We start from the raw sequence: 23,958 nt of genomic DNA, 5'->3' as shown, positions 1-23,958 counted from the left end.
TACATTTTCAAAAATAGAAGAGCTGTGACTGCAGCAGGTTTTCATCAGGTTTTGAACCAAACAAACTCATAACCTTGAACAATACCATACCATACCATACCATACCATACCATACCATACCATACCATACCATAAGATACCATACCATACCATACCATACCATACCATACCATACCATGGCGATGTAGTTGAACTCATTATTGTTATTACAGTAATATGAACATTTTTGCATATACACATACACACGTGCCTCATTGTGATGTGGTAACATTTTTACCATGTCGCAAACCTTTTTTTAAATCAATCAAATGTTTGTTCAGTGCACTGTTGTAATGCGTTACTTTAGACAAGACTCTCCACCCATATTAAACTAAGCTAGTGCCTACACAACATGCTGTCACTCATTAATTAGGGCAGATACATTTTAGTGAAATAGTAACACAAAATTATTATTATTATTTCAGTATAACTGCACTGAGAGTAATAAATGATAATACTGAAGTATAGCACATGCAACTGTTTACAATTTGAGACAATGCGATACAACGCGATACATTATGATATGATAAGATAGACAATAAAGAGAAATCGTACTGACCTTGTGTGCTCTTGTGTACCACAGTGAGGTTTCCATTCTTTGTGGATCTTGGCCGACCTGAGGATGTTGTGAATCACACATGCAACTTCTACCTCGCCACGGAGGAAGGTATCTCAGTGGGAGTATGGTAGGTCATTTTCGGATTCCTTTTGTGTCCATTTTGAGTGCATCAGCACTTGAAAATACTGCAAGTTGCGCACATTTGGTACAGGTGGCTCCTGGCTGAATACGACAGCACTCTACTCATTCAGCGGCACGGGATCCACTCAAAAACCTACTGTATGTCTCAAAACACAAGCGTATTTGTTTGGGATGCTCAGTCCCCCCCCCCTATCTTTGTGTCTCATAGGCATACACTCCCTGCCAGCCAATGGGAGAAGGCCGCAGGGAAAAGCCCCGAGTGGTATCGGGAGACTCTGGGAGACGGCCATCCTGTTATTATCTATCTCCATGGAAACGTGGGAACCAGGTGGGATGAGAGTGGCACGATAGAAACCCTTGAGTTGCTCCTAATGGAGTCTAGTGGGTATTACATGACTGCTCAGGCACACAACGATTTGTGGATCAGAGGAAATGAGTCTGAAAAAGCCAAGTGTTTGTTTGTATTCATTGCTTTCATGATTTTTGTGCAGGGCGATCAAACACAGAGTAGAACTGGTGAAGGTGAGGTTTATGTTGTAAAACTGATTTTCAGTTTTTGGCAAATGGTTTTGGCTTCAAGCTTCAAGATACAACTCTGATTTGTGTTGCAGGTCTTAAGTACCGCAGGGTATCATGTCTTATCTTTAGACTACAGAGGTAAGACGCTTATTGTTGCTCTTCAACTGATCTTTTTTTTTTATGAGATGCAACTGAAATTTCAGAATAAAATCCATTCGCTAATGTTGTTTTTGGATCCTGGACATCTTTGGCAATGTTTAACAAAATACAGTCTTAACATTGGTTTAAACTTGATACTTCAGGATGAGGATTTCTTTTCATTTTGATGATTTTAAACTTATGTTTCAGAAGGCTGCTACAGAAAATGATGCATCATATCAGGTTGCAGCATATTCATAGCGTGTCGTGTGTTGTTAAATGTTTATATGCTGCTTATAAATGCTAAATAAGGGCGCTTAATGTAAACCCAGTGTCAATAAAACATAGATAGTGGATAGTTTAATCATGTTGCTGATGTATTGTTATTGTATTGTCAGGTAATGTACAGTATTAATCATAATTCTGAGGTTGTAATGTGTCTTTTCATGAGGTTTTGGAGACTCCAGTGGCGAGCCCAGTGAAGCTGGGTTGACCAGTGACGCCCTCTACCTGTACCAGTGGGTAAAGCAACACAGCAGAGGGAGTCTTGTCTGTCTGTGGGGACACTCACTTGGCTCTGGGTCAGTTTCGCTCCAGAAACTCTGTCCTTGACACGAATAGACACAACTGAAAAGATGTAGAGTTTAGGAAATTGATTACGAACGTGTAAAAACCTACTCTCTTTTTTTTTTGTAGGGTGGCAACTAATGCTGCTGCGAAACTACAAGAGAAAGGTGTGTTAAAATCTTTAAAGGTCCTGCACTGTCATAACAAACCCACACAGATGATTTTAAATATTTTTTCAGTCCTAACACCATTAGACCTCTTCTTTGCTGCAACTGTCAGTGTGGCACAGATTACAGTGACCTCATGTAACATGTTTTCTGACATGGCGAAGCAGGAAAAGCAAGGGGTGTCAATAATAAAAGTAATCATGGCTGAATTCCATTTAGCCGCTTCATTTAAAGGTCCTGGTCTTTTGCTTGTTTTCTCACTGTGCCCTTAATCCACACCACATGATACCATTCTGAAATTCAGCATATTGTGGCATGTGGTCATTTAAAGCTGTAAATCTGAAGTTAATACAACATCCTTTACTATCGTTTTCTTTTTTTTTTGTTACTGTCTTTAATATCAGGCTCTGCTCTTGATGCTTTAATCCTTGAAGCTCCGTACACAAGAATCGGAGAGGTCGTAGCCACTCACCCGCTCGCTAAGGTGAGGCCAGCCGTTACATTTTTGTGTGTCTGCAGCCCCTCAGGGTGTTTACCAGTCCACAGCTGTCTATGTTTTCGAAAAGAACAGCAAGTGGAAATACTAAGACAAAAACAGCTTTAATACTACCATAGCAAATGTCTCCGGGACATTTATATTAAAAAATACTGACATTTTTTTAATGTCAGTCAAGACTAAATAAGGATAGACGGGGGAAAGAGAGGCGGATGATGTGCAATAAAAGCCACAAAACGGTGCTTATATATTGATCCAAGGCCACTGATGCACAGCAGCTCATATTTTACTTCACAGCCCATATTTAAATTCAACTGCTGCAGCTGAAGCCACATTAAGTTCACCTGCATTTATAAAGCCTCAAACAGCTCACGTAGCACTTTCTCTACCCAGATTCTTCTATCACTAATTTGGTGTGTGTGTGATCACATGATTCATTTTGTCCATTATAGACAATATAAATATTGAAAAATACATTATCCTGACTGTAATACATTCAGGAAATTGACTGATGTAAATCAAACAGCAATTTCTCTGCAAGTATTTGTATGTGTAATAGCTCACAGGATATTGCAAGAATATCTTTTTTAATTTGTCCCATCCTTTCCTCCAGATGTACATGTTCCTTCCAGGATTTGAGAGCTTGCTCTGGCACGTACTGGAAAGGAACAACATAGAATTTGCAAATGATAAAAAGTAAGTACGGTATTATCGGCTTATTGGCGTATTAGTTTCTTTTGCACAACAGTGAAATGTTCATATCATCTGTGGTTCATGATTTGGATTTAACATTTTTATTAAATCCATCTCTGACTATAATATGTTTAACCCCAACGCAGTTTAAAGACCTTGACCGGTCCGCTTCTCATACTGCATGCAGAGGATGACAACGTTGTACCTTATCACATGGGTCTGAAGGTACAGTTAGTCTCCACGTCATTCTTTCCCCTTTCTATTTAGATAACTTCCTGTTGAATGTTGCTGCCTCTTTGCTGAATGACTCTGCACTTTTTGCTGTCTGCAGCTGTACCAGATATCACTCCAGGCTCAGAAAAAACACAACACAGATGCTCTGGTTGAAATGATCTCCTACAAGGCAAATCGTGGATTCTCCCACAGCAGCATCTACTTAGATCCCAACCTGTCAAATGTGGTCCAGTAAGTTTATAGTTAAACTTGTAGTTAGTTCAGTAAAAGTTTATATGTGTCCATATTTGTCCATTTGGTATATGCTGTACTAATAATTAATCTGTTTTTTCAAATGTTAACTGTGCAGTTCCTGCAGACGCTGTTCATAAACCACATTTCCCTCAGGAAATCTGAATAAATTTAATATTCCATCTGCTTCTTGTTGCAGGGGATTTCTTCAAAAATTGAGACAGTAGACGGGCTCGAGGGAAGTGCGTGTGTTTTGCAGGTTTTTCGTTGCTTTGTTGCATCTGTACAGATTTGGTTTTGCCAGAAGTGGATGAACTTCTACAAACATGAAATAAAAGCACTTGATATGTTATAACACAGAGAGTCTTTTTTTATTTCAACACTGGGATGAAATACTGTGGATGACAAATGAAGTAGGTTTGCATCTTTCCTTAATCAAGTTATACTGATACTGTCTGGAGTATGGGCTTTACAGCATAAACATGCAGGAATGTAATTAGAAATTCAGTTTAGTCAGCTGCTTTGTGACTGACATCCTACTGAATTCCCGAAACGCAGAACCCCCCGCCCATCCTGTACACCAGGAATGTTAAATATGAGCAAATCATTTGCAAATATTTGACCTTTCTCTCCACAGCGACTCCACATTTTCTGTATGAGCTGGGGCTGAAGGACTGTAACAGACAAGTTTCAATGCAAGTGCTTTGACAATGAAAAAAAAAAAAAGATGTGATGTTTCTGAAACACTAAAAGTTCTTGAAAAGTTCAGTGAAGTGTGACTTGAAGGTTAAAGGCACAGAGGAACAGTTAACACATTGTAAACATAAAGGCAAGTGTTTGGTTGTGAAACAGCCTCACATTTTCTTCAGAGCTCTGGCCGTTTCCTCGATGGCCTCTCTCGGCTCATTTGGCGGCGGTATCTTCAGGTCGGTCGGCTCGACGCCCCACACCTCCGTCGCGTACTCTGTGATGGTTCTGTCGCTGGAGAACTTTCCTGTGGCTGCGATGTTCTTGATCACCATCTTCGTCCACTCCTTTGGATTCTTTGAGAGAAAAATAAACATTTTATTGTAGGTTATTTTCATTTATCTATTGCTTTATTCATTATTCATATTCATATGTTGATTGTCTTGGTACTAGTTCATTGTTTTGACTCTTTCTTGTTTTAAACTTTTTCTAATCACTATATATTTAATAGGCCAATTTCTAAAGGCCCCATATTGTATAAAGGTAGATGTCCATGTCTTCTCTGATTATAAAGCAGGTTTGGGATCTTTATTAATACTGTCAAAGTGCTCAGTCCACAGAGAAATGCACACAGCCTGGATTCAGAAGCTGAGCCTTAAAACAAGCGGTCAGGACTTCTGTGACTTTGTGATGTCACAACTATACAGTGAACACCCTCAGCCATGCCCCAAGCCCCGCCCACCCCAACCCACCTTCCAGCTGTGCGGGATTTGGTCTCATTAAGTGTTTACGTGAAATCTGCTGTATTTTTACTAGATCACTCAGAAAACAGTCAGCCAATCAGAAGAGAGGCTCAGACCCTCCTCTCTTCTGATTGGCTCTCTGATGTGTTGTTGCTAACGCTCTAGAGAGAAGCTGAAGGTTTTTGCTTCTTAAAACCACAAATGTATTTTATTATTGATATTAAAACTAAAAAAATACCAAAATACCAGAAAAGTGTGTAACATGGGACCTTTAAATGCAATATAAATATTACCTTTAAAAAGATGAAAAAGAAAAGAAAATAGTAAATAAAGGCAATGAAAAAAGAAACTAACACAATCATGAGAAATGTTTTGAGGCAAATGTTACCTGATAGAGCTGGCTGACTTTCTCTTGACATTTTATGTAGTCTTCAAAGTCTGCAAACACTTTGAAACTGCCGAAAGACAAAAGAGAATAAAGCAGTCACATCTGACAACAACAAGATCAAAAGCCGAAAAAATGTGCATGAGTGAGGCGTCCATCGTATGAAGAACAAAATCTACCACTGACAAAAGACAGGAAATGGTTTTGGAGGTTGGAATCAGCTGCATAAAAAGTAAAAGTATTAGAGTTTATGTTGCTCACCGGTCATGTTTGAAGAGCATGTTAGTGAGGTCTTTGAAGAGGTCTGGATTTTTGGGGCTGAAAAAGCCGCTTGTGATCTGGTCCATCACTTGTTTCAGCTCGGGAATCTTCTTGTAGTACGACATGGCATCATATCTAAGAAAGAGCGAGTGAAAGGTGGTTTAACAACATAAATAGATGAAGAAAACACTGTATAAAATCTTTAAAAAAATGTCTCCTTTACCCCTTTTTGTCCATTTCGGCCACTTCCTCCACCCTCATGCCGAAGATGAACAGGTTCTCCTCTCCGGCCTCCTCGGCCATCTCCACGTTGGCTCCGTCCATGGTGCCGATGGTCAGAGCTCCGTTCAGCATGAACTTCATGTTTCCTGTTCCTGAGGCCTCGGTGCCAGCTGTGGAGATCTGCTCTGACAGATCTGTGGCAGGTATGACTGACCAATAACAGAAACTTTAATTAAAACCCAAGAAGAAAATATTCTTAACTGTATTTTGGTGAAGAATCCTTTTTGATTTGAGGTAGATTTTTTTGTTGCGGTGTTACGGCCGGTTGTCTGTGTGGTACCTTTCTCTGCTAGAGACACCCTGTAGTTCTCCAGGTAGATGACCTTCAGCTTGTTTCCCACCACAGGGTCGTTGTTCACCACATCAGCCACTGAGGTGATGAGCTTGATGATCATTTTTGCCATGTGATACCCCGGAGCAGCCTGCAGAGGGCGACAGTGAATGACTTACTGTAAAACAAAAACCGTGCTGCACCGCTCCCGGGTCTGTTTACTCATCTGTGCTGTTTGTCATGTTTGCTCTGGCAGAGCTCGTACCTTTCCGCCGATGATCACCGTTCGTGGTACAAAAGGTGCATTGGGGTTTTTTCTGATGCCTTTGAAACAAAACAAAGGACACAAACTCATTGTGAGTGATGCAGTTTGAACAAAAATAGTAAATATGAACACATTACACCTGCGCTCAGGTCTCTGAACTGACTGCAAATTAGTTAGTTTGATTTCCCTGCAAAGTGTTGCCTATAGTTGAACTCCTGTCGTCTTTGCTTCACTGTTGTGTCTCACATTTTATTCATGTGTTGGTATTTTTATCCAGGATCAATGTCAGTGGAGCCCTCGACTAATAGACTGAAATATCACAACAACGTTTCAATGGATTGGCATTATATTTGGTGCAGATATTCATGGTGCCCAGATGATACACCCTAATGACTCTGGTGATCTCCTTACTTTATGTAGCGGCAGCAGGTCACATTATTCACTTACACAGTACTTATTCAGTGAAGTGATAGCTCAACATCTACCATGTTGACTGGCGTTTTGCATAGGTATATACGATGTTCATAGTTCCTACTGTCTCTGGTGATCCTGTCACTTTTCCTCCAGCACCATCAGGGGTTCTCTCTTTGACTGAAATGTATTGGCAACTACCAGATGTTTTGCAAAGAAATTTGGTGCAAAAAAAAAAACACCCTTTGTGCACGAGTGGAGGTGCTGGCGAGATAATAAACGGGGGGTGGACCGAAGGCTTAAATATAAACATACAGTTCGTGTAGTGATTAGCAATGACACACAGGTGTGAGCACCTCAGACAATCAGTGTGATCTTTAACACACACAGTTGTGGTTGATTGTTTTCTGATCAGCATTTGTTATTTTGAGGTTTTCCACATGTATTTAAATCAAATTATCATTTAAATCAAAGCACGTCTGTGTCTGAGGAACTGTTACAGCCTCACCACTTGCACAGTTGTTGAGTCTTGTTTTCTAGTAAAATCTCTCCTAACGTATCAATGTATCTGTCTTACTGTGTTGTACATCTTTAAAGACACTCTTTAAAGACACTGAACTACCACTGTGTATGAGATCACAATTAACGATATCTGCTCATCTTTCAGGGGTTACCTGGAGCCTGTCCCAGCTGACATGCATAAGAGACAGAAATACACATGCCACATCTAATAGGAATACACCTGTGAAAGGACAACAGCATGAAAGCAAACTGCTGATAAAACTGCTTCCGTGTTTTTACCAGTCTGACGACTATCTGGAAAATTCCCACACTTGATTCACACGGCAGGTTCGTGTCTTCCGCACCGAATCATCCGCATCGTGTCAGATTGTGTCATGTAACTCATCACTCACAGAGAATCAGACCTACAGAGACTTGTGAAACCCTCTGGCACTTAGTCATCAAACATGGGTGATTTCACATACGGTTGTACATGGTGATGATGTGCAGGCAGTTGAGGAGCTGCCGCTTGTACTCGTGGATTCTCTTCACGTGGACGTCGAACATGGAGGACGGGTTGATTTTCACCCTGTACTCTTTCTCCAGGTACTGAGCGAATTTCACCTTGTTGTCCTGCGAGAAAACCAGAGAGACGTGACAAGTTATCAGCGGGGGAGTCGTTCACTGATGTGAGGTCGCTGAGTCACAGGCGCGGCCTGTCTGGACGCGCACTGAGTTTAAAGCAGGAAAAATGCAATGATGCAACACACGAATTAATCAGATCATAATGTCTTTGCCTGTTTTGACGTGCAGAGGAAATAAACACGTTAAAGATGGTTTGTTGTATTACAGGACAGTCGGAACAAAGCACCCACTATGCATGTACAGCACCATCATGCAATCACCAGTGGGCTGTAACATGAACACAGGGACTAACATGCTGTGGAACACTTATTTTAATCAATCAATCAGCTTTATCACGTCAGATAAAGCCTCTAAATCTCTTTATAGGCATTTCTTAACCTTTCTTTAAAACTTTTTTTTTTAACTTTTAAACAATCTGGACATTACTGAATTTTTTTTAAATGTAATTTCTTTTTTCTGTCATTCATTAGTGGACACTCTGGAGCGGTGGAAGAAGTGCTGAGCTTCTTTTCTAACGTAAACACCAATTACAAAATTCTCAATTAGAAAGAAAAACTTTTGCATTTATATTCTTAACTAAAAAACATCAAAAGTAAAAAGACTCTTTCTGCAGAAAAATGTTCCCGGTGAGTGATATTTTATTACACGTGACTGTTACTGGATTGTTAATACTGATGCAACAGTGTGTGAGCAGGATTTTACTTCATATACAGTTAAAGGTGGTTTTAGATCAGTGGTTCTCAACCTCAGGGTCGGACGCCAGCAGGTCGCCAGATAAATCTGGAGGGTCTTGAGATGATTAATGGGAGAAGAAAGAAGAAAAAATATCTTCTAAATAAATTTGCATTTGTTTCTTGGATTTTTCTCAAATGTTTGCTGTTTTTTTTTTTTCTCTCAAATAGTTTTTTAAATGAAACCATCTCAGAGAAGGAAAATATCCCTTTGGTGGAAATGATAATAAGTGATCATCTGAAACAACATCACGCCACTGGTTAAATGTGTCATTCTTATCATATGTTATTCTGTCCTATGTTTTATTTAGGTTAATGTCATGGTGTAAAAAGAAAGTAAGAATACAACCCTCAGACATTTAGGGGAGCAGAAATATGAAGCAGGTTGAAATAGAAACTGTAACTACGTCGTACAGCACTTGAGTGAATGTACTTGCTCTGGACTTTACCTGCTTGACTTTAGACACGTCACGGATGAAGGCGGCATCGTCGACGAAGTCATTCAGCATCTGAAGCTGGCCGAGGTCCTTCACATAATCCTCCCCGATGACCTGAGACAGGTGTTAAATTTCACAGTGAAACGTGTGCAAAACGAACTGGGGGGGGGGGGTCTTAACCACTACACGGCCTCTTGGCAGTGGATGGTGTAGTTATTGCTGTGGCGGCTCAAACAGACCTCAGCGATAAGCTCGGCCAGCCCGGGGTTGCAGAGCAGCAGCCAGCGTCTGGGAGTGATGCCGTTGGTTTTGTTCTGAAACTTCTCTGGTTCCAGTTCACTGAAGTCTTTAAATCTGCAGGAGGAAAAACAGAAACGCTCCTGAGGAAAAGCTCAAACTGGTGTGTGATAGAAACACTGTATGTGGATGAAGGGGTTAAACGAGTGAACAGGTTGTATGTGTTGTATCTCCTCGACCATTAATGGTGTGATTTTGGCATTTTTTGAATACAGGCTACAGTTTGCCGTGATAGTTTGGGTTTAACCTAAATAGTGTTGATTTACTGTGCATCATTATTTTTTGCCCACAGTTGTGTGTTTTTGTCTCACACGTCAGTCTTGATGATGTTGGAGTGTATCTCTGCAACGCCGTTGACAGCGTGAGAGCCCACGATGCACAGGTGAGCCATGTTCACCCTCTTGCATCCGTCCTCTTCGATCAGAGACATCTTCCTCAGTTTGTCCACGTCTTCTGGAAAGAGAGCGGCGATCCTCTGCGGCAACGAAACAGACACAGGCGGTTGGTCAGTAATAGACATTGTCTCTTTCTTATTGCACTTTCTCAGTTTGTGATTACACGTAGTTTAAATGCGGGGAAATGGAGACCAACAGCTGGATGACCTATTCCTTCAGGACTACAACTATGTCTGACCGTGCACAAGCCGCAGTACGTACATCGAGGTGGACCTGGTTGATCTGGTAGATGATCTGCAGGTGTCTGGGCAGCAGCGTCTCCAGCAGCTCCACAGGCCAGCGCTCCAGAGCCTCGGGGAGGACCGTGTGGTTGGTGTAGGCGAAGGTGCGCCTGGTGAGGTCCCAGGCCTGCACGGGGGGGAGGAGTTTATTTCCTAATTCAAGTCTGTGGCGATTATCACATCACAAGTCACTCTCAAAAAGCAAAACGGCTGAATTCAAATGAGCTCACCGTGTCCCAGTCGAGTTTCTCAATGTCCACAAAGATTCTCATCAGCTCGGGGATGGCCATGGCCGGATGAGTGTCGTTCAGTTGGATGGCGACCTGGAAAACAGGACATTCTGTTGTGATGCTGCTGTTGCTTTATTACTGATTTGTTATGTCGGTGAACAACAGTAGGAGCTTGAGAGTGTGTTGATGACGTACGGGCTCCATGATTGAAATGACAGTAAAGTTTACTTTTAGCCTCTTCTCAGTATTATGAAAGAAGATATCATGATATTATATCTGCAGGGTTTCTCTCTCGGTGTCATAAAACATAAACCAGCTTGTTGAAACTGGCACCTCGCTTGTTGCAAGTGAGGAAATACACCTCATACACTTCCCTTTTGCATTTAAGAGGAACTTACTTTGTCTGGGAAACTCTCGAAGGAGGTGCGACCACTTGTGCCCTTCTTCGTGGTCTTGAAGCGGCGGATGATGTCTTGGAGCGTGGCTGCCACCACAAAATACTCCTGCTTCAGACGAAGTTCTTTTCCTTCAAAGAACTACAACATACAGAAGAACAGATACAGTTAGCATGGTTGATGATACATTTCCTGTTAAAGAAGATTATCTTGTGATAGAAAGATGTTGAGGCATCACTGGTTTATTGCTACAATCACACACTCGCACCAATATGTGCATAATGACGAAATCTTGAACTTACATTGTCATTGGGGTAAAGCACACGGGAGATGTTCTCTGCCAGATTCCTGTCCAGCACGGCCTGAATATAATCTCCAACATTAACTGCAGACAGTTAAATGCATTTTAGTTACACTGATACCATATTTTATATATATATATATTATGTATATATTACACTGCTTGTGATTTAAAGTAAAAATTAAACTCTGCAGGAGAATAAAAAACTGCTGCATTTGATCTATTTTGCAACCCATACATCTTGTTGCATGTTACCGGTGTTGCAGCTGTTTCCGTCTCTCTTGCAAAGTTTCTCTGTCGAAAGCTACAATGAAATTAGTCTGTTTTGCTAAAAAATAGGCTTTAAAAAAAAAAGTAGTTAGTACTCACAGTCTCTCAAGTTAAAGTCGTTGGGCGCGCGCGCAGACCAAAGCCTCATGGTGTTTACAGTGTTGTTCATGTAGCCGGGGATGGGTGTGTCGTAAGGCATCGCCAGCACCACCTGCACAGGGAAAAGGCTAAACAGTCTGACTCAGCAACACAGAGAATTCACCATTTAGCATTTAGAGGGAGTTAAAAAACAGTGTTTATTAAATACTATAATGTATTCGTAAGCAGATATGAGTATTTATTCATGTTTAAAGTGTTGCTGGTAATGTTAATAGAAGTTTACAAAAATAAAAGCCAGCTATATTTCCTGTGTTTTTTTTTTTTTAATCTAATCGACAGTTCAGTATCAGGACCTGGGTGTTGACCCATTTGGAGCCGTCTCTCGTCTCCTCCACCCGTCCGTAGAAGTGAACTGGCAGCATGTACTCAGGCCGTGCTTTCTCCCAGGGGTTTCCATGTCTCAGCCAATCATCTGCCTCCTCCACCTACAGCAGGTCGGTCCAGGGCAAAGAGAGAGAGAGAGAGAGAGAGAGTCATTGAGCAACACGCTACAGTGTCAGCTTATCTGACCTCTTTATGCAGCAGACAGAGGTCGGGAAAAGCAGGACTTCCTTCCTGTGATGAATCAGGTTATTACTATGTCTCATCAAACCCAATCACGGTGAGTGAATAAAACGCACCAATCTCCACTATATTTACTTCTCACCTGCAGCAGGGATTAGACGTTAACACATCATCAACCCTCAGTGAAAAAAAAAGCGTTCAGAAGTGCATGTTTACACTGAGGGTTTGAACTGCAAACAACCAGCAGAATTCAAAAGGGCAAAAGCCTTTAGTTTTGGAGTCTCTTATCACAGGTGTGTTTTTTTTTTTTCCATCTAAAACCAACCACCAGGGCACAAGCGAAATTACTGTTAATGATTAGACTGTGATGTATTATGACCTAATTAACGTCTACTTTGTTCCTCCCAACAGCATGAACATTCAGAGTGAAAGATAAGACAGACATGTAGGGAGGTTAATCTTGAATGCTTGAACTTTGAGGTCAGTTAAGTTAGAGACAGCTGACGGAGCTGTGTAGAAACTGAACCGTGCAGCTGCAGTTACCTGCCAGCCGTCTCTTATCTTCTGGTTAAAGATCCCATATTCATATCGAATGCCGTAACCGTAGGCTGCCAGACCCAAGGTGGCCATGGAGTCCAGGAAACAGGCTGTGTGCAGAAGAGTCGTTCACAGTTATGCGTGAAATCAAACATTCAAACTCTGTAGTGTTGAACTGAGAATTTAAATGTTGGTTCATTAAGAGTCTGTCGCAACATTTCTGTGGCTGCAAGTTGCTTCACATGTTCAATAGACACACACAAGGTGGAGAACTGCCAAAACTGGCCCAGCAATTATAATGGAGAGACAAAGTGTTTGCATGCAGAAATGACTAGAGCTTCGTCCATTAGCTGGGTTTCATTGTCATTTAAAAAAAAAAAAAAGCATATTGTAATTATTTTCCATTTTCTATCTTCACACATGTGCAGCCTTTTTACCTGCCAGTCTGCCCAGACCTCCGTTCCCCAGACCGGCATCCTCCTCCATCTCCTCCAGCTCCTCCATGTCCAGGCCGAGCTACAGCGGAGGGCAACACAAAATCCCACTGTTAACTTTTTTAAAAGAGTTTTTATGAGAAACATCACAGTCACAATGTGTTCTCAGCGTGTGTGTGTGTGTGTGTGTGTGTTTATGGTTGTGGTTGCTGAAACCTCTGTTTCCTATAAACTTCAGTCTGACCTGGTAGATGGCCTCGTCGCAGGCGTTCTGCAGCCCCAGGTTGATCATGGTGTTCTGCAGCGTCCTGCCCATGTAGAACTCCAGAGACAGGTAATACACCCTCTGGACAAAAGACAAGAAAGAAACAGGAACACTGTGAATCTCTGCACGGACTACACCTTTTACAGAGACTGTATGAATCTAATATTAAGTACAAACAAATATTTATGATCTGCTTTGGTTGATTATGCAATGAAGGTGCAGAAGTGCAGTGCAGAGCTGAAAGAAGCAGGAACAAGCAAACATTTTCCTGCACAAAATAGCTGAGTAAACATGACGCAATGAACTAAAAAAAAAGAAAAAAGAAATAAAGAAAAAAAAAGCTCTACCTCTTGAAAATGTGGAAAGTTTTATGCAACAGTAAAACGTTGCACACAACCTACTTCCCATAAAAAAAGCAAAAACATGCCACAGAACCTGCTCCTTCAAAATAAAAACACCAGCCATGAAGGCAAAAGGTGATTTGAAATGTGCATTTCCTGCATCTGATAAACCTTTCACAGTGAACTGAATGAATGAATAAATGAATCTCAAAGTGTCTAAAACATATTTCCAAAGATTGTCTCTGCATGTAGAGGTATTGCATCTTACTCTCAAGTGAATGTGGGATGTGTTTTAACAGTATGAGATAGCAGAGGTTTAGTTTCTCATTGACACTGAAGCCTCTGATCTTTACCTTTGGGTCTGCCTCATAGTAAAACTGCTGTGTTCTGATCCATCTCCCCACCAGGTGATCTCTCACAGTGTGGGCCAGGGCGAAGTAATAATCCCTGGGAGTTGCGATGTTCCTGTCTTTCACCAGAGTGAAGTGCAGGTGTCGATTGAAGCCCTTCTTCAGCTCTGCAACGTTCTCCACTCCTGCAATCCCCCTGATGCTTATCTGCTTGCGCTTCTCTTGGTCGGTGAGAGGTGTCGCCATGCTGGGAGGGTTAGGGTTTGGTCCTGTGGTCGGTTGAGTAGACGGTCCTGGGCTGGAAGAAGTGAAGTTGACAGGAAACGTGGTGGCAGTTTTCATGCAGCAGTCTCCGCCTTTTGCTGGTTTTCATTGGTGAGTGCAGGGGGAGGGTGTTTCCCTGTCAGGCCCCTGCTGAGCTGCAGAGCAGAGCAGCAGGAGAAGGTGAACAGAAACACCACAGAAATGAAGCACTGAGGGACTGATTGTCCTGGTAAAGTTGGCACAAGTCTCTATAATTTGCATTTATAGGTCATATTTTATCATAAGTTCATTCACACGTTAGTTAGATGAAAACCAAAAGAAACAATGATATTCTGACAATTAAATACACTTTTATTCTTCCCCAGGTCCATGGTCCAACTTCACCATGGAAACAAAGAAACACTCCAAGCAGCTCCACGATAAAGTGACTGAAAAGTACAAGTCAGAGAAGCTGTACACACTGTTGATTAACCAGTCATAACTTTATGGGAGTGTGTCAAAGAGAAAGACAGCAGGCCCCTGGTGGCTTGTGGGGGAAGAGGTTAAATGAATCAGGGAGAGAAACCTGCACAGTCTGCAAGAAGCGAGGGAGACAATGAACCTCTGCATAAAGCCACAGCAACAATGACAATGTGATGGAGAGTCAGAGTCAGAGTCCAGATCTCAATCTAACGGAGACTTTGTGCCTGGACTTGAAAACGATGGTTTTCACTAATTTTGCATAGAAGGATGTGTCCAGATGTGCGAAGCTGATAGAGACACAGACTCAAGGATGTCCTTTCTGCTGAACGAGCATCTGTACTGAATTGTATACTGAACATTTTATTCCTTTATTAGATAGTGATGGTGATATTTATAATATATGATATTATATATTAATATATGATATTTATAATCTATAATCTGTTGATGAAGACAGATTAAATCTCCTGTAACTGGCTAATGTTAAAAAAATTAAAAAAGGAAAAACTTCCAAAGGGCACCAGGATGAGACAGATAAAATATTCCAGACCTTGTTGACACCTATTTATTGAATATTCACACATACAGAAAACACAGAGCCTCATATTACACTTCAACTCATCATAATAATAGCAGTAATATGGCAATGATAGACATATAATCATAACAATCATAGTAATCATACGGTGTTAAAATCATAGTAGTAACAATGTTCATTTCATATTCGTAAAATTCTCCATAGACATATTTCAGCATCAATGTAAATAATAATAATAACCTCGGATCAAACTGGGCAAAAAGGAAAAATCACTTTGGAGATAAAATGAGGTTATAGTGCAGGTAACACACACTCACACACACACACACACACACACACACTCGGTCACACACACACATATGTATGTACATTTGGAGATATAACACCCAGTGTCGCCCAGCGACTGTGTGTACGTTTTTAATAATTCATAAAAGTTTTATGAGGCTGTGATAGAATTCAAATCCTCCCCCCGGGTCTATTTTAATATCATTAAAGTGTATTTGGCTGGTTGAGAAAGAATAAACGTTACAATCACACACTTTTTAAAGTCAGCACCCCCATGTGTTCAGTACAGAAACACACAATTGTCACTTTTCAATCACATTTTCTCACATACTGTGTTAAAAGAGTATTTACCTAGTAAGAAACAAAACGTGTGTGTGCGTGTCATCTGGACATATGAGCCTTTAATAAACTGTTTTGCTGAATTAAACTGGTTTTTGTATAATTGTCCTGGAATCTGAGGTTGTGTAATGCCGTGATAATGGCTGCACTTGTCTGCGTATGAGTCAAAGGAGGCTCTCGCTGCTCGGTGACCCACTGCGGAAAGAGCTGCTTTTGTACTGTGGTATTATAATTACGGCCGGACAAAAGGCTCATCCTTGAAAAACAGCCAATTAAATGTTGCATAAATTGAAGCTTGAATTCGGCCGAGCGGGACAGGCTGCGCAACCGGCTCGGTTTAGTTTGTCACTGTAAGCACACATGCACATATCATACTGGATATTGTAAAGTTTACTGTGTGCAGCCATTTTCTAGCAGCCACGTGATTTCAGTCCCAGATGATTTACAATCAGTGAAACCCCAGGGGAAGAGAAAGAAACAAAAAACATTAGAGAATTTAAAAAGTTAAGAAAACACACCTTGCCATACCTGACTGTAATATTCCCTTCAATACTGTGGTTATTATATCCATAGCAAACATGATCACTGTTGAATTTTGCCCTTTTTTTTTTTACGATAGAAAAAATATAGCAGCAGGTGAAGTCAGGCATCACAGATGTTAAGGTTGACTCTGCTGAAGCAATGAATCTAGTTTGTAGCAAAGTTTCATAAATCTTTTGGGTATTGAAGAGGGGGGAAAAGGCACACCCATGAAGCTCAAACACATGATAGCACCTCATGTAAATGCTAGACATGTACTGTACGTGTCATGGCTATGATACTCCGGTAAACTTTTTAGGCATCTCTAACAGGCAACTGCTCCCTCGAACTGACGCCCGAACATTTCAACCTCAGTCACAGTTAGCCATGCTAGCTGTGTGGAGTCTGTGTCGGCCTGAAACTTTGGTCCGGACTGAATTATGTCAAAAACTAGTGGATGTGTTGCTCAGACATTTTGGATGGACGTTCATGGTCCCCGAACTAAAAAGTCTATGGACTTTGGACTCCTGTGATTTTTTTACTCCAGCACCAGCATGAGTTTAAAATGTTTGTTTTTTTGGTAACATGTCTTGACATCTATTAAATGGATTGCCACATAAAGACATTCATGGTTCCCAGAGGATGATTTTTCTTGATCCTTGACTTTTCCTCTAGCGCCACCAGCAGGTCAATGTTATCACTTGTACTCTGAAATACCTCGATATCTATCAGGTGGATCGGCACAAAGTTTTGTACAGATACAGATTCCTGTTCTCCAGAGGATGTACCCTCATGACTTTGGTGATAGTCTGACCTTTCGTCCAGCACAACTAGCAGGTCATAGTTTCACTTATTGCGTGAAATATCCCAACATGCACTACATTAATATGCACAAATCATTTTTCAGAGATTCATGGTTCCCAGAGGATGAATCCTAATGACTTTGGTGATCCACTGATTTTTCCTCTTGCGCCACCGCTGTGGTTTTGAGGGAAATATCTCAACAACTACTTGATAGAGAGCCATGTGATTTGGTGCTCGCCATTCATGTGCTTCTAAGGATGAATTGCAACAACAATGGAGACATACATTTTTTCTCTAATGCCATCATCGGATAGATTTGGTGCCATCACCCCACCTCCCATCAGCCATCGCTATATTCTGTATTAGTGCTGATTAGCAGACGATAGCATGCTAAGCTAGGATGGTGCACATCGTAAACATTATACCTGCTATTTATCAGCATGCTAGCATTGTCACTGTGAGCATGTTAGCATTAGCATTTAGCGTAAAAGTATCACTGTATCTATGCACAGCCTCACTGAGCTGCTAGCATGGCTAAGTCTTAAGAAACGTCCTTGTCTCACATCGAGGAGGCTGTTGCCCGAAATGTAATGCCACAAAAAAAACATCCCAGTGCATCATCACCGCTCCTGTTGCTTTTGTCTGACATAAACTGGTTCTCACAGTAACTGAAACTCCAAACGACATTTGTAAAGCGACAAAAAGATTCAGTTACTTCCTCTCTGTAATAACTAGACATCAAATAAAGGAACAATGATGAATTCTCATTGAAAAACTCTGAACATCAATAACTTATTTAGCTATACACCTCTTTGCAATAGATCATTTCAATAACAATATTACAAAACTACCAGGATTCAGTCACCTACAGTAAAAAAAAAGCCAGAACTAAGCGAGCTGCTGTAGCACCTTATTCAAATAGCTTCACAGTCATCATCTTTACCTCACTTCCACGCACAGAATCGCCTGCTTTTATGATACATTACACCAAAAATACCCTCCTGTTTTGTTCTGAGAGCTGCACTGCAGAGAAAGGCTTTGCTTCCAGTATCATTTTATACATTGATGCTGTGTTTTTTTTGTTAGTTTTATTTGTTTTGTTTTTTTAACAGACGATACAGAAGGTTCACATGAGCTAAGCCACTAAGAAAAGCGTCTCATTTACACGGACGAGGATGCGACAGTGACGCGGCTGAGAGTCGGGCTATTGTTCTCGTCCAGGTTTCATTGCTGCTGCTGCTGCTGACCAGTCTCAACCCATCCACTCACACACACACACACACACACACACACACACTCACACATACACACACACACACACAAAAGACGACCTTTCGTGCTCCCCCTGGTGTGGAGATGTTGGTGGCAGATACTGATACTGATGCATGATGATGTGTTTGCGCATGTGTGCTTTTCAGGATGAAAAGGATCAGGATGATGGTTCATGACGGTATGATGGCGGCTCCATTTTCAACTCATTTACAAAGCAACCAACTTTCTTTAAAGACATTGTTGAAAATTTTGGGAAACATTCACTTAGCTCGATACCACTCTCACGTGAGCCACAGTTAGCTTAGCTTAGCATAAAGACTTGAAACGGGGAAAGAAGTAGCTCCGTCTTTCTCTGTCCAAAGGTGACCAAATCTGCCTATTAGCAGCTTTAAAGCTGTACATGCATCTTGTTTGTTTAATCCGTATAAAAATTAAAATGTAAACACAACAATTTGTGGATTTGCAGGGGTTAGGTGCCGCACTTTATCTTGACCCCATAAAACTACAACTTTGTGTTTATACACTACGGTTTTTGTACAGATTATAAAAAATGACACATCATGTTTTCATAAGCGATCTTTAGAGGTGTTGAGGTGCTCTTTGAAGTTTGGACAGAAGCAGGCTAGCTGTTTCCCTCTGTTTTCAGTCTTTTGAGCTAAGCTAAGCTAACCAGCTGCTGGCTCGTAGATACATATTTACCAGACAGACATGAGAGTGTTTTTTTTTCTTTCCAAAATACCAAATTCCTTTAAGCACATTTTATAATGACTGTACATAAATTTATAGCTTTGCCGATCCATCAGCTTGAGATTGCAATTATTTTTCAACAGGATTTCACCTTCTTCAACTATCTGTCTCATGTCAAATTACAAGGTACGGATGGTGAAGCACTGTCCGTTTTGACAGTGTTCTGCAGACGGTCCGTGTGTCCAAGGTTTAGGCATGATAAAGGCATGGCTCAGCGCTGGATGGGGCCTGTTACACAGAGTCATGGGGTCAGTCGGTCAGGGGGACAAGAGGAGGGGGAGCAGGGTGGGATCATAGTTAATGACTGGCAGGATGAACCCTGGGAAAACCTGGAGAGGTTTTCCCAAACTGGGGGGCGGTGAGTCTTTAGCACACAGAGCCAGTTGGATCTGCCTCCCCGGGGGTGTAGAAATCTGGGATGGGTAGACCAGTGTGCAGTGTGACCTGCAGAGAAATACATTTGCATACAAATATATGGGTTAATAAAGTATGGAAAAAAAAAAAAAAAAAAAGTTTTATTTTTTTCCTGTGCCTGCAGGTGGAGCTGTTGAACTACCTCGTCAGTGAGTGTTTTGACTTGGAGGCAGTTTGCTTTCATCACCCAGAAACAGCGCTCACTATGAGAAAACTGGCTGTGAGCAATACGAAATTCAAAGCTGCTAACTGTTGTTAGGGCTTTGAAGCTTCCTCTTTCAAGGTTTAATCCTCTGAGCCCATATTTTTAAAACTTGGAAAAGCAGTTTTAATGAATAATAACTGTACTCATGTGATACTTTATTGATCTACAAGTAGAAACCTCTGTTTTTGCTTGCAGCATCACAGCTCCAGGGGGTGTTTGCAGGTTGATCAGTTACTGTGAATCAAGTGTGACTCTGGAAGGTAAATCAACTTATTATATATAGTTTATTTAAGACTGCACAGTATTTAAAATAGATTATAATGGAAGTTTTAAGTCTAAATAATGCAGGAAAAATACACTAAACTGAAATACTTTAAGCAGACACATATCCAACATATCCAATGTTTCAGATTTTGCACCACTGGACTGATTTTGCACATGAAGTTCAGTTTACTCATCATTAGGAGGAGGACTCAGCCTGTACAAACAGTTATCTCACAGTATGAAATCACACTGGAGGAGATTTTTAAAGTCCAAGACAATCTCAGCTTGGGCAAGAAGATACCAACAGAAAGCCTTGGTCACAAACATTTATCAGGGCGATAAGGTAAGAAGAGAGATGCTAACAGATTGCATTATGGGATAGTTCAGTCTCTGCTACTTTGATTTTGACCTTTCCTTTTAAAATCTATCTCCCACAAGCCCCTGAACTTTGTGGAGGTGCACTACCAAATCAGTACTCCTTTAAATAGTAATAGTAAATCATTTTATAATGTGCAAGATATTTTGTGGAACAGAAACTTCAGCAGCAGAATTACATATTTTAGTTCAATTCTAACCTCTGAAAAAGCCCTGACCCGTCAGTGGTTCAGTCCTTTCAAACTCATAATGTGCATAACGCTCTTCAAACCCACACAACTTAAACTTTAGTGGAGAAAAACTTAACGTTTCCAAAGATACCGAATAAATCAGGCTGAATTCTGGGGAAATGCTGGCTTTAAAAAAACTAATGCAAATAGATGAAACACAAGCAGATTTTGTTTTGTTGATCTTCATGTGTTGAATTGTTTCTAAAATGATGCACGAAACATCTTGAAAACTGTCTCATCTGTCTGCAGGTTAGAACAGCCTTATAAAGAGAGTTATGCAGTGGGAAAAAACTCCATGTTAAGGGGTTAATTTATCAAAATAATGAATGAATATCATTATATAATCTTGTACACAGTATCAGTCTGTACCTGGACATTTCGGTTGAGGCTGATGGCGGGGTAGTAGACGCCCTCCAACCCTTCAAACGCCACCGGACCCTGCTGCTCATCGTTGATGAGGAAGATGACGATCCTGCGTGTGAAGTCGAGCAGCACTCCTATCGTAGCCCCTTTACTGATGCCGCCGTCCGATCTGCACAGATGTAAAAGAAAAGCTATTCTCAGTAACATCCTGTGGAATATCTGTAAAAGCCCTTCCCTCCTTACTTAATGTCGCTTTAATGATCCTTTCTCGATTTATAAAACAAAATCTGTTCGTTTACACGTGCTCCACTTCCTTCCCTCACCTGTTGGTGTGCGAGTTGTTGTGCATGAACCAGGAGCGGTTGTTGTCCACGTACATGGCCCAGGCCTTGTCGTCCTTCCCCAGCATCACATCCTTCAAGACGTCGGCCCGAGCGATCCCGAAGGCCGGGTCTGGGTGGTTGTCATAGCGATCGATGGTCATCTCCCAGTAATGCACACCGCGGGAGAAAGCGGAGTTACCCATGACCACCCTGTCATCGTAGCTGTTGCACGTCACCGTCAGGTTGTCGTTGGAGAAGATGATGTCCGGGTGAGCGGACACTGGGTCAAAGGTGAACCAAGCAACTGTGCACAAGAAGAGTTGCACATCGTGTCGTTTAGCATCAGTCAAACCTCTAATACAGTAATGACAGGCATGTTGAACAGACTTTACAAAGGAGAAGTTGGAGGTCAGATGAGGTGAAGTTACACGGTCAAAGTTTCTAAATGGAAGGAATAACACATGAGAGAAGATGAGAAGATTAACTATCACTATATGATGCCCTGAGATTAAAAGTCCTTAGCATCACACTATATAACTTAACATATAACTTAATGCTAATAATCTTAATAATCTTTAATAATATCACACCTGTGTCAGACAGGCTGCAAATAATAGTTGGCGTTTGTTTTCACCTGCTTGGAACCAGACGGGTGGTGACAGCTACAGAGTTCAGAAATAGCTAACTTCTTAAAAAGCTCTTTAAAATAGTTGGATTAGTCATTTTTCATCAATTATATATAAGATGGATTATTAAATACCGGAAATCCTCATTTCACGTTGTAGAATATAATACAGGTAAACAATGATGACACATGATGGTTACTGGATGGAGAAGAATAAATTATTATTTGTGTTTATTTATATTTACCATATTTTGTTGAAGTTGATCAGATATGAAGATACTGAGTTTGAGCTTGTTTGTTTGAAGTGTTTGTTGTACATTACATTATGTGTTTTGTCTTGTTTTTATTTGAATTGTGGGTCTTTGTTTTGTGTGTAAATTGTGTATATGGAGAAATCTAAATAAAATCTTAAATAAAAATGTTTTAAAAAAATAAACTGACTTTAAAATACATTCTTAATCATTTCATATTTTTTCTTTTACCATAAAGGGTGACTTCACTCAAAATACAAAAGAAAACACAAGGTCTGAGTAAAAGGACTTAGCTGCACTAATCAATATTTTTTATTTTAAAGGTGTCAAATTATTTTATGTAATGGAAAAGTCTCACTCACAGTTACTGAAATAATAAAAGAGAGAAACATCTCTAGACACTTTTAGCCTCTTTTAAAATTCACTGTTTCGGTTCACGCTCACTGTCTTCAGTAAAAAGCCCACTGACCCACCGTACACTTCATTCCCAGCATCGAACATCAAACAGACAAAGTTAACGACTGGGCTTCTGAACTTAGTGGAGCATTTAGCAGCTAAAGAGACAGATATTTCCCTCAGTATCTGGTTGAGACCAAAACAAGGGGTAAAATTAGAGTGAATATTGGACTTGGAGAAACACAACTACAAATGAATATTAATGGTCCAACTGCCAAATCTGCTTTAAGGTGAAAGCATGTCCATGTTGTTTTATTCTCATTGAATAAAACCCAAACTCTCTGCGTAGCTTGATTCCTCTCAGTTGTAAAATATACCTAATGGTAATTTAGGTGAATTGTTCCTTCAACAGCCGGTTAAATCAAATGCTAACACGATTTTGCAAACTGTTTGACTCAAGGCTGGAGATTTAGCACCACAGCTCTTTATTCTATACAGAGAAATATGGGAGCTTAACAGGCGGGCGTTTGCACTTTATATGGGCTCCACTGGACTTGCTTGTCCACATTTCATCGGTGTCACTATGTGCAGTAAAGTTTCACTGCAAACCCCTTATTTCCCGAAGGAAATAAAACAAAAACATTTATTAGAAGCCCATATTGAACATATAATAAGTGCAGCCCACACGGCAGCAAACTGCCCACCTGCTGGTCTGAGAGTGAGGAGTGCACTGATGAAACAGGCAATGGCCAGGAAGGGATTAGATAGGAAACAGTCAGCAATGAGAGCCGTCCATACCTGTGCCTATAGACTGAATATCACATGGAGGGAGTCCAGCTGAAATGTGAAATGAAAGGGGGAAGAAAAAGGGGGGGGGAAAAAGGAGAAAGAAAAAGAGGGGAGCAGGAGAGTGAAGCGAAGCGTTGAAGCAGACAGTGTAGAGGGATCAGGGAGGGGCGGTGGAGAGGGTAAAAAGCATGTTTGATCAGGGAAGCTGGTTTAAAGAAAAAGAAAAAGAAACAAAAATTGCTCCTAGAAACAAACCAGGGAAGACTTGAAAAGAGCGAGCATGAAAACAAAGAGAAAAACTGCTCTGATTGAGAAACTTTTCCTTTTGTCC

General features: G+C 40.9%; 3 protein-coding genes across 4 annotated transcripts in view; 1 reads left to right on the top strand and 2 right to left on the bottom strand.

The window, feature by feature from the left end:
• LOC111665812 (lysophosphatidylserine lipase ABHD12) overlaps nucleotides 1-4,139 on the top strand; it is a 5,263-nt gene extending 1,124 nt beyond the window's left edge. The window contains exons 2-12 of the mRNA XM_023420895.2: nucleotides 623-725; nucleotides 948-1,067; nucleotides 1,231-1,261; nucleotides 1,351-1,396; nucleotides 1,848-1,977; nucleotides 2,093-2,130; nucleotides 2,535-2,614; nucleotides 3,240-3,322; nucleotides 3,466-3,544; nucleotides 3,651-3,784; nucleotides 3,984-4,139. Coding sequence (XP_023276663.1) covers nucleotides 623-725; nucleotides 948-1,067; nucleotides 1,231-1,261; nucleotides 1,351-1,396; nucleotides 1,848-1,977; nucleotides 2,093-2,130; nucleotides 2,535-2,614; nucleotides 3,240-3,322; nucleotides 3,466-3,544; nucleotides 3,651-3,784; nucleotides 3,984-4,011 — 872 coding nt within the window. The 3' untranslated portion in view covers nucleotides 4,012-4,139. The remainder of the gene's footprint in view (nucleotides 1-622; nucleotides 726-947; nucleotides 1,068-1,230; nucleotides 1,262-1,350; nucleotides 1,397-1,847; nucleotides 1,978-2,092; nucleotides 2,131-2,534; nucleotides 2,615-3,239; nucleotides 3,323-3,465; nucleotides 3,545-3,650; nucleotides 3,785-3,983) is intronic.
• On the bottom strand, nucleotides 4,132-14,475 carry pygl (phosphorylase, glycogen, liver). Its single transcript, XM_023420894.2, has 20 exons — nucleotides 14,166-14,475; nucleotides 13,451-13,552; nucleotides 13,210-13,288; nucleotides 12,779-12,882; nucleotides 12,025-12,156; nucleotides 11,672-11,783; nucleotides 11,304-11,386; nucleotides 11,005-11,142; nucleotides 10,607-10,699; nucleotides 10,357-10,503; nucleotides 10,012-10,175; nucleotides 9,643-9,757; nucleotides 9,416-9,517; nucleotides 8,076-8,223; nucleotides 6,679-6,737; nucleotides 6,423-6,564; nucleotides 6,084-6,291; nucleotides 5,861-5,995; nucleotides 5,603-5,669; nucleotides 4,132-4,827 (listed from the first exon to the last, which is right to left on the bottom strand). Exons 1-20 carry the CDS (start codon nucleotides 14,406-14,408, stop codon nucleotides 4,639-4,641), a joined length of 2,562 nt encoding a protein of 853 aa, XP_023276662.1. The 5' UTR covers nucleotides 14,409-14,475; the 3' UTR covers nucleotides 4,132-4,638.
• A 962-nt stretch (nucleotides 14,476-15,437) lies between these two features.
• The window catches only part of trim9 (tripartite motif containing 9), a 40,164-nt gene continuing 31,643 nt past the window's right edge, over nucleotides 15,438-23,958 (bottom strand). The window contains exons 8-11 of one of the 2 annotated variants that reach the window (XM_023421023.2): nucleotides 23,637-23,675; nucleotides 21,567-21,870; nucleotides 21,250-21,412; nucleotides 15,438-19,836 (exon numbers count right to left, since the gene is read on the bottom strand). In XM_023421023.2, coding sequence (XP_023276791.1) covers nucleotides 19,759-19,836; nucleotides 21,250-21,412; nucleotides 21,567-21,870; nucleotides 23,637-23,675 — 584 coding nt within the window. In that variant the 3' untranslated portion in view covers nucleotides 15,438-19,758. The remainder of the gene's footprint in view (nucleotides 19,837-21,249; nucleotides 21,413-21,566; nucleotides 21,871-23,636; nucleotides 23,676-23,958) is intronic. The other variant, XM_023421024.2, reaches the window with a different exon arrangement.

Source organism: Seriola lalandi, unplaced genomic scaffold (assembly GCF_002814215.2).
Source record: "Seriola lalandi dorsalis isolate HSWRI2012SDOR001 ecotype SW California unplaced genomic scaffold, Sedor1 jcf7180002054660, whole genome shotgun sequence".
Lineage (NCBI taxonomy): Eukaryota > Metazoa > Chordata > Actinopteri > Carangiformes > Carangidae > Seriola > Seriola lalandi.
This window is presented reverse-complemented; position numbering and strand designations above follow the sequence as displayed.